Source organism: Trachurus trachurus (assembly GCF_905171665.1).
Source record: "Trachurus trachurus genome assembly, chromosome: 18".
Classification (NCBI taxonomy): domain Eukaryota; kingdom Metazoa; phylum Chordata; class Actinopteri; order Carangiformes; family Carangidae; genus Trachurus; species Trachurus trachurus.
The window spans coordinates 4,582,949-4,592,095 of NC_139909.1; the positions used below are offsets into that span (position 1 = coordinate 4,582,949).

A 9,147-nucleotide genomic window follows, 5' to 3' on the forward strand; every position below is an offset into this window, starting at 1 on the left:
CTACGGTGCCAGTTTCCGCTACATAGCGGCCGCCTCTCCTCTCCTCCCGGCTTCTCCCTGCATGCTACTCCCTTGTAAACAAACCCCACATGCACCCACTGCAACCGAACTACACAGCTGCTGAATGATTGGCTGTTTGCTTGTTACTGGTGATGTCCGGGGATATGATAGGCTGTTTCCGCACGCTGGGTCCGCCCGTCTGTTATCTGATTGGCTGTTCGTGTGTTCATGCCGGCAAGAACGGACTCCATGAAGACAGCTGAGACAGCTCTGCTTCGATAGAAATTCACTTCAAACAAACAACAAGCTAAAGTTCTGTCTCGCCCAGACGCGCGCACGGCTTCACAAACACGAGACAACAACACACTCACCATGGCTGAAGCACCGGCCGCGAGCGACGGGTCTGCCATGGCATCGTCGTCAGTGGCACTTAATTAATTTAGCTCTGTTTATTTTCTTATTGGCTAATATCAGGCTATATGCTCCGTGTACAGGCTGAGGAATAAAGAGTTAAAGGATGTCCAAGTATAAATCACCTAGAAAATGCATAAAAATATAGTTTTCACAGGGAATCAGTTCCTGTTCATTGTATTTTTTCCTCTATGGTTTATTATGAAGAAGCATTATTGTCAAATAGATTTTTTTTAAAGACAGTGGATTTGTTTTTATCCTAAGTTGATTATATTTGTTAAACATAAATTAATGTCCAAGAGACTGAATGGTTATTTATTTTCAACCATATAAATTCTAACTTCATTTATTTGTTTTTTATTGCTTATTTAAAAATATTTGTTTCAGTCTAATTCCTACTTCACCAGTATTATGTTTATCATGCACCAAATAACATTATAAGTAATTAATGAGTATTTATAACTTGTACAAATACATTGCAGTTAATAAAAATAATAATAATAAAAAAAGGTTGCAGTATCGTGATATTACCCGGAACCGTGATACTTTGTCTGGTATAGTACCGTGGTTACTCATTTTGGTATCGTGACAACTCTACTCAGTGCCTTCTCCGAGTTACAGCACTGCTCTGCCATATGACGGTTGCGAACGGGGTTCACTTTTCTTCCTCCAAAAAAACACACCAAAAAACATCCAAATACCTCCATAGTGCTCGTCTGTAATGTGATGTCCCTCTTGTATTAAAGCCCCGACATGAGAAATTGTTCCGAAAAAAAAAAATTAAATAAGTCCATGTTTTAAGCTTGTTTGTAGCGGAAGCTCCCAGTGTCTCAGTTCACTGCTTTGCCTGTGTCAGTCCACGGCTCCGCAAATCGTGTGGGCTTCAATACAAGAGGGACATCACAGACGAGCACTATGGAGGTATTTGGATGTTTTTTGGTGTGTCTTTTTGGACGAAGAAAAGTGAGCCCCATTTGCTACCATCAGGCACGGAGAACTCTGAAACTTCTTAGTCGACATGAGGGTGAGTAGATAATGAGTAAAATTTCAATTTTGAGTGAACTATCCCTTTAAACATTGTTGTTCAAGACACACCCATCTAGAATATGTCTACCTCTTTGTAGCCTATCTTTTACTACAATTTTTAGTCTATACCCAACATGTCTATGGTGAACCTCCAGTATGTTGACCAAAAATGCCAGCTTTTTTTTTCTTTAAAAAAAAAAAAATTGAGTTGAGAGTCATGTTTCTGCTGGCTTGTGATTTTTTTGTAGGCTATTAGCTTATACCACACGTTGATTTATTTAACCCTATGAGTACTATAATGAGTACAAGTAATTGTTAAAACTAATTTCTTAGCTGTCATTTTACAAAGTATATTTTATTTCTCCAGGGGTAGAAATAGTTTGTTCAAACTACTGTCTACTGCCACTACTACTGCTACATGTAGTTTTACAATAAAAGTAGCTTGACTAGTACTACTTAAATACTGTAACTATTGAACTCCAACCAAATACCCTGAGAGTCCTGAGCTACATTCAGACTGAGAGAAAAAATCTGCAGAATAAGGAAAAACAATTAGGCTACTTGTTATTCTATGTAGAACTTGTTAAACCCTGTATTATAAATCTGCAAAACCCCAATCATGAAATCTGCTATTCCTCCTTTCTCTATAAACCGAGACTCTGAGGTTCATGGATGTAAAACTGAATCACCAACCTGTTTTGTTGAGAACGACTCGAGGCTGCAGGAGAACATCCAGCAGGTTCCTCTGCCGCTCGATCTCCTGTCTGAAGCCCGAAGCCTCCGCCTCGTAGCCGGCTACGACTCTGTCCACGGCCGCTAAGATTTCCTGGGAGGCGGCGGTGAGTCTCTCGGTAACGAATCCTCTCAGAAACTCCACCTCAGACATTTTATTTACTCAAACTCTCGGTTGTTCCCGCCGAACGACTATGTTGCTACATCCATGGCTGCTTATCCCCCCTAGAGCACTGGAAGAGAGAGTAACGACACCACCATTGACTCCCGTGTTAAGGGTTTTGCGCCCCCTAATGGCAGGATATGGGTATTGCAAAGGCGCCCAGAAAACTCATTCACTCCAATGTATGTGTGTTGCCCACTTGCTTGTAAATTGATGAAAACGGCCGTGTTTTTGTTTTTAGGTGTCTTGGTCATATCAAATTATACTTATAATTTGTTTATTACAACATGTAGATTGAAACATTAATGTAGACAACTGTTTTTTTGTTTGTTTGTTTGTTTTTTACTCACCTATATTATTATTATGTACAGTTTGCCTCCATTGTGTTATAGCTGAGCTGATGATTTTTTGGATAGCTTTGCAGCGTTGATTTGGTAAACAACAAGCAAGAGATTGTTCATAAGCAAAGTCTTAAAATGTAAAATATGATCCTCAACCCGGTGTTAAATATTAAACCCAAACCCTCAGAGAAAAATATATTCCAATTTAAAATGGATGAACCCTTAATTTGTTTAGTCACAAAACAAAAAATGTTTCCACCAACTACGCCAGAAAGAAATTTTATGGAATTTGATACACTTTAAAAACAATCAAAATTGAACACATGCAATACATTTTTATTGTGTTGAACTGAGCACGTGTTTCCATGTACTACAGATTTTTAACATGCACACAGCATTTATTGTATTGCATTTATAGCATAAACAAACCGTTTCATACAATACAAATCATAAACTTTGACAAAATATTTTACATGTTATTTTTACTATCAATAACTGAACCTTCAGTAACATACCTAAGTTTACATACACTCATACGTCTCCTCTTGCCGGGAAAACAAAACCTTCAACTATACGTTAACTCTCCTTCAAGGATTCTTGTGTGCACATGAAGGATCTTCCTGTTGACAAAATGTCTCATCACAAAAACTGCAACTAAATGATTAAAGGTGTCTTTTAACTCTACCTACTGCCTTATATGCACTCAACACAAACTACAAGAAAATGGTTTAACCTTTCATGTTTCTCTCAAGACAACACCAGAACTTTCTCTCCTTTATGGGATTTCACATGCATCGCCAAATTCTCCAACTCCTTAAAAGTTTTCCCAAAAACACTGCAACCAAATGGCTTCACTTTTGAATGGACTCTAGTGTGTAACAAAATAATATTCTGCCGGGTTAATCCTTTTCCACAAATAGCACAAATAAATGGTTTCTCCTGTGTGTGGACTCTCAAGTTCAGATTCAAACCCTTTTGATGTCTAAATTTTTTACCACAGGTTGGACAGCTAAATGAATTCTCTCCCGTATGGACTTGAATATGGTTATTAAGGCTCAGTTTAACAGCAAATGTTTTACCACAGGTAGCACAGGCAAATGGCTTCTCTCCTGTATGTGTTCTCATGTGGTCTTTATGATTCCCTTTAACAGTAAATTATTTACCACAATCCAAAAACTCAAAATCTTACCATGACTATTTGTCTTATTTCTAGTCAAAGTTTCATTTCTAGTCAAAACAAATCTCTTTATACTTAAAATAAGACTCATCACATTAAAAAGTAGCTTGTTTTTAGACATTTATTACTTCTTTCAAGCATATTTTCACTTGAAATAAGTAGAAAAATCTGACAGTGGAGCAAACTTTTCTTCCTTATCACGAGCACAAAAAACCTGCTTTCACTGGCAGATTTTACTACGTATTTCAAGTGAAAATTTGTTTGAAACAAGTGAAAATGATCTAAAAAAAAGTTAATTTTTAGGTGATGAGTCTTATTTTAAGTGGAAAGAGGTTAGAAATTAGACATTTTGACAAGAAACAAGACAAATATTCTTGGAAAGATTTTGAGTTTTTGCAGTGGCACAAGTACCACAAACAAATGGTTTATTTCATGAGTGGATTGTCAAAAGCCAGGTTGTACAAAATGTTTTCCCACCCTCCATCTGTTCAGCTGAGCTGCCTCAGTTTGTCTTTGATGAGGTCGTATAGGACTGGGGTTTCTCCTCCTCATCCTCACTCTTCACATGAACAGAAGTGATGGGGAACTCTGGAGTGGTCAATGGTTCTTCCTTTTCTTGATATGTAGACTCTCTGGCTTCTCCTGATCCAGACTAGTGGTCAACTCAGGAGGATCCTCTGCTTTTATCATCGATAGGTGCTGATCACCTGCAGAAAAATGACACATATAATGGACAACAGTGTCTTCATACTGTCACTCATATGACTGCTGTGAACCCCAATTATCTTCTCAGTGGACACCAACAGCATCTCCTGCAGCCATGTGCACCCATTCATCAATAGTAATCCATAAAGTCAAACAGAACCCTCCAGTTACCACCATCAAAGTACCTCCATAGAAAATGACTAGTAGTAATAAAGTATTGTAGACTACTGGACTCTAACCAATGCCCTGAGAGCCCTGAGCTGCATCAAAGCTTTCAGACTGAGATAGAAAATGTACACAATTAGGGGGGGAAAAGTACTATCAATAATATTGTTACTTTATGTAGAACTTGTTGAGTGTATCCTACACGTCCTGTTATAACGTGACTGGTGGTTAAATCCTGAATCAAAAGTGCATCAGAATATTTTCTCACAATCTGGTCAATGATTTCAATTTACGTACTATTCTGTGGTTGACCTTCAGGCTTTGGTTCCTTCAGGTTGCCGATCCTGAGGCCTCCTCCCTTCTCTTCCTCAGCATGGTGGAGGCTCCTGCTGTTCTTCACATCTGCATATAGGACAGAAATAAAAATAATTTCTGCTTCATGACAATGACTTTGATCGTTTATTTCTGTCTGTGTTTTGTAGGTTAAGATGCTGTAATGTTTCACAGATAAAACCTTCAAAGTTATCTGTAGTACTATCAATACTATGGCTGGTACTCTTTAGTAGAACTTGTTGAGTGTGTCCAACGTGTCCTGTTAACACATGAGTGGCGCTTAATACTGAATTAGAAACATATCTGCAAAAAGTTCAATCACATTCAATCATTTGCTACTGAAATGTCCCTTAAATTTAAGTCTTTATGTGATAAAGACACGAATCACCATCTGAACCTGAAACACTGGTGTCCCAATGTAAATGTAAAAGAAGAAGGTTAAATCAGTCGTATGAAACCCCCAGAGTCCACAGAGTATCAGCACCCCAAGGGACGAGGAAGAAGCTCCAGGCAGAACCACCAGTCCTAGACAACACCCAGAACACCCCAAAGTCAAGAATATGGAAGGATGCAAGCCATTGGTGAAATGGAAGGCTAACAGTAAGAAGGATGTAAGCCATTGGTGAAATGGAAGGCTAACAGTAAGAAGGATGTAAGCCATTGGTGAAATGGAAGGCTAACAGTAAGAAGGACGCAAGCCATTGGTGAAATGGAAGGCTAACAGTAAGAAGGACGCAAGCCATTGGTGAAATGGAAGGCTAACAGTAAGAAGGACGCAAGCCATTGGTGAAATGGAAGGCTAACAGTAAGAAGGACGCAAGCCATTGGTGAAATGGAAGGCTAACATTAAGGAGTGGGAAACCATCAACATAGACTTATGCCTTATCCTGAGTAACATCAAAGGATCAGCAGAAAAAAAGTTGGAGAAGATGGGTGACCTGATCTACAGCTATGGATAGAAGTAAAGCAACAAGTCAGAAAGAGAGACATGCTTTCTACCCCCAAATCTCAGTGGCTGAAAGAAATCCAACAACTTATAGAAGAGAGGCGAGGGCTAAAGAATAGTGATGTGTCTTGCTGTGCCGAGGCTTCGAAGCGCGGGTCGAGTAATCCAGGAAATATTTTGTGAAGCGCTTATCAAAGCGTGTATCGATGACTTATGAGATGACATCCAAAGCCTTGCCGGCCCGTTGCTCTGCCTACTGGTTCAGGAAGTGGTTCGCGATTTGGTGCGCTATTCGAAGTGGGAGGCACAGTGAAACGCAATGGAGGTTCCCTTGCATCTTGTGGTATTTCTGCATCGATTGCAACATGTGTTTCAAGAGTATTATCTACTCTTTATGAACACAAATCACCTATTTAAACCAGTAGATAGTTCAAATATATAAGTTCAAATATATATAGCTACACTACAGATCACTAATATCATTGTAATATTTTTTCCTGTTTAATTCTTTTTGGCCAGTAGATGGCCTAGTAGAGCAACTGAAGCCCCAAGAAGCTTTGCCCTTGAGTGAACCAATTTGATGAAAAGCTTCAATGCTTCATGAAGCTTCATCTCGCCATCACTACTAAAGAGGTTTTGGAAAACAGCAACAACAGAAGAAAAATAAGGCATTGATCTCCTTTAAGAGAACCGAAGGCACAGGCTTTCAAAACTCCGCCGAGCACAGAGCCTAAAAGGACGCAGCAGAAAAAGAAAGAAAGAGCCTGAGCAGACATCCACTGTACAAAGACCCTTTCAAATTTGCGAAAGGTATATTCACAAAGGAGAAAAGTGGATCTCTAAAAACATCAAAAAAAGGAGGATGAAGAAAATTTGAGAACTATCTATACTGATGAGAAAAAAGATGAACCGGTCCTTGTCCCCGCTGATATCCCTCCAGTTCATAATTCATAAGACTTTCAGCTAGCATTCAAACAGCTTTGATTTATCACTGTATTTGACTCTATTCATGAGTTTCAAAATGTAGTCCTAGACCTGCCATGTTGGGGACCAACACAGGTGTTTCAATTTGAGTTGTGTTTCTGATTGGCGTAGAGCTAATTCATTAGTTTGAAACACCTGTGGGTCCCCAACATGGCAGATGTAGGACTACATTTGAAACTCATGGATAGTAGAATAAAAGTTTACTGATCATGAGGTCATGGATTCATGCCTTTGCATGTCACACATCACCACTTGCACTCTTTCAAATTATTTTGCTAATTCAGCAATGACATTCAGCAGCTTTCAGCATCCACAAGCATTTTCTTCAGGAAATGCTCTTTCTAGCTAAAGGTACATTGTGTAGGAATTCCTCCCATCTAGCGTTGCAGTTCTATATCACAAGCAACTCAATCGTATTTTTCATGCTGCATTCACTTGAAATTGGGCAGACGGCAGACGGACGACAGCCGCTGCACGTAACGGCATAAACAAGCCTCTATGTAAACAAGTGGTCCGTCAGCACGAGGCAAAACAATACACGTGACAATATGTTGTCATGGCGATGCGGTATTGTTTACCCGACCCACGTTTTACCGGCTTTCTCTCGTGGAGTAAAATGACATCTGGTTTGTTAGCGACGGCCGTCTGCCCGACTGCAGGTGAATGCAGCATCAGTGTAACGCTCCATTCCTCCTCACTGCGTTACCGCGGTGACTTTTCACAGACGCCACCTCCACCTGAGCCGACAGCTCCGGTGTCTCCGCTGAGTTTCCGTGGTTTCCTACCGTCACGCTGCCACTGAACGTAACAACATGGCGACACCACATGGCAGCAGCACCGAGCTTACCCGCTCCATGGAGATATGAATGATATGAACGGCTCATTCAGAGCTGAAAGGAACACTTCACTTTGTTGATGGGGGGGGATTACTGGTTAATGGAAAACAGACTGAAGAACCAAATAATCGGTTTTCGTGAATAGATGTAAAGTCACTTTTTAGACTTGAGAGTTGAGTCATGTTATCATTTTGAGAACTTTCTTTTCTTTCCCTTTTTCCTTTCTTTTTATTGTAACTGGACCTGTGTATGTTTTGTAACTGGATCGGTGTAGCCGATTGTTGTATGTTTTGTAACTGGATCGGTGTAGCCTATTGTTATTTTATTTTATCATTTCGAGAACTTTCTTTTTATTTTATTTTTTCCTTTCTTTTTAATGTAACTGGATCTGTGTATTATTATTTTATAATAGGCACTGGTTAATGAAAAACAGACTTTTGAACCAAATAATCGATTTTCCTGAATAGAAAACAGGAGAAGTTACACAATGTACCTTTTTAAGGATTAATTTCTTATCAATTATGGGCTTGTTTTCATCCCCCCTCCCTCCCTCCCTAACACACACACTATCCTTAACACACACACTATCTATTAATTAATTCAAAACTTAATCACCGACCGGTTTGAGCGACACGAGGCTGCAGGAGAACATCCAACATGTTCCTCTGCCGCTCGATCTCCTGTCTGAAGCCCGAAGCCTCCGCCTCGTAGCCGGCTTCGACTCTGTCCACGGCCGCTATGATTTCCTGGGAGGAGGCGGTGAGTCTCCCGGTAATTAATCCCCTCAGATTATTGACTTCAGACATTTTACTCATCCCGCCAGTCGACTCTGTTGTTTGTTTCCCCCAACCGCGACTCTCTTCCGGATAATAAAGTTTGTTTAAAAAAAAAAAAAAAAGACTCTCTTCCGGTTTGGGTACGCGCACGCACAACCCAGTCCTTCAGCTTCTTATTGGTTGTTTCCGGCGTCGTGCCAAAACGGGAGCGCGCATCGTTTTTTTGTTTTTTTGTAACACTTTATTGCAACCGAATGGATTCACAAACTCGGGCAGATCTTAGGCTACATCTGTGCAAAAAGAAAAATCAACAAGAGCAGATACAAACATCAAATAAACAGACAAAAAAAAAACGTGACCAAAACATAGGCTACACCAAATAAATATTAGGATTAAATAACTGTTAAGGTTATTAGTCAAATCTTTTTTGAACACTTAAGTCTTTGGCAAGTTTGGACTATACATTTTAGGTCTTAATATTTAGGTGAAATCAATTTACAAAGCATTAAGTTTTTAGGTTTTTAAATATTTGGCTTCATGAATAAAGAATTT

The 9,147-nt window shown here is 39.6% G+C and overlaps 1 protein-coding gene across 1 annotated transcript; it reads right to left on the bottom strand.

Annotated features, from left to right (window-relative positions):
• Window positions 1-4,327: 4,327 nt before the first annotated feature.
• On the bottom strand, window positions 4,328-8,655 carry LOC311001378 (uncharacterized protein). The gene is made up of 3 exons (XM_083992461.1): window positions 8,439-8,655; window positions 5,018-5,122; window positions 4,328-4,557 (listed from the first exon to the last, which is right to left on the bottom strand). The coding sequence occupies exons 1-3, from the start codon at window positions 8,632-8,634 to the stop codon at window positions 4,448-4,450; spliced, it is 411 nt and encodes a 136-aa protein (XP_083848587.1). The 5' UTR covers window positions 8,635-8,655; the 3' UTR covers window positions 4,328-4,447.
• Window positions 8,656-9,147: the final 492 nt, after the last annotated feature.

Bases quoted from the DNA above. Each gene is read 5' to 3' on its own strand.
- LOC311001378 (XM_083992461.1), bottom strand. From the start codon at position 8,634: ATGAGTAAAATGTCTGAAGTCAATAATCTGAGGGGATTAATTACCGGG. The intron at 5,123-8,438 runs GTCGGTGATTAA...TCCTATATGCAG, and splicing joins GCCTCGTGTCGCTCAAACCG to ATGTGAAGAACAGCAGGAGC. The intron at 4,558-5,017 runs GTACGTAAATTG...ATTTTTCTGCAG, and splicing joins TGAAGGTCAACCACAGAATA to GTGATCAGCACCTATCGATG.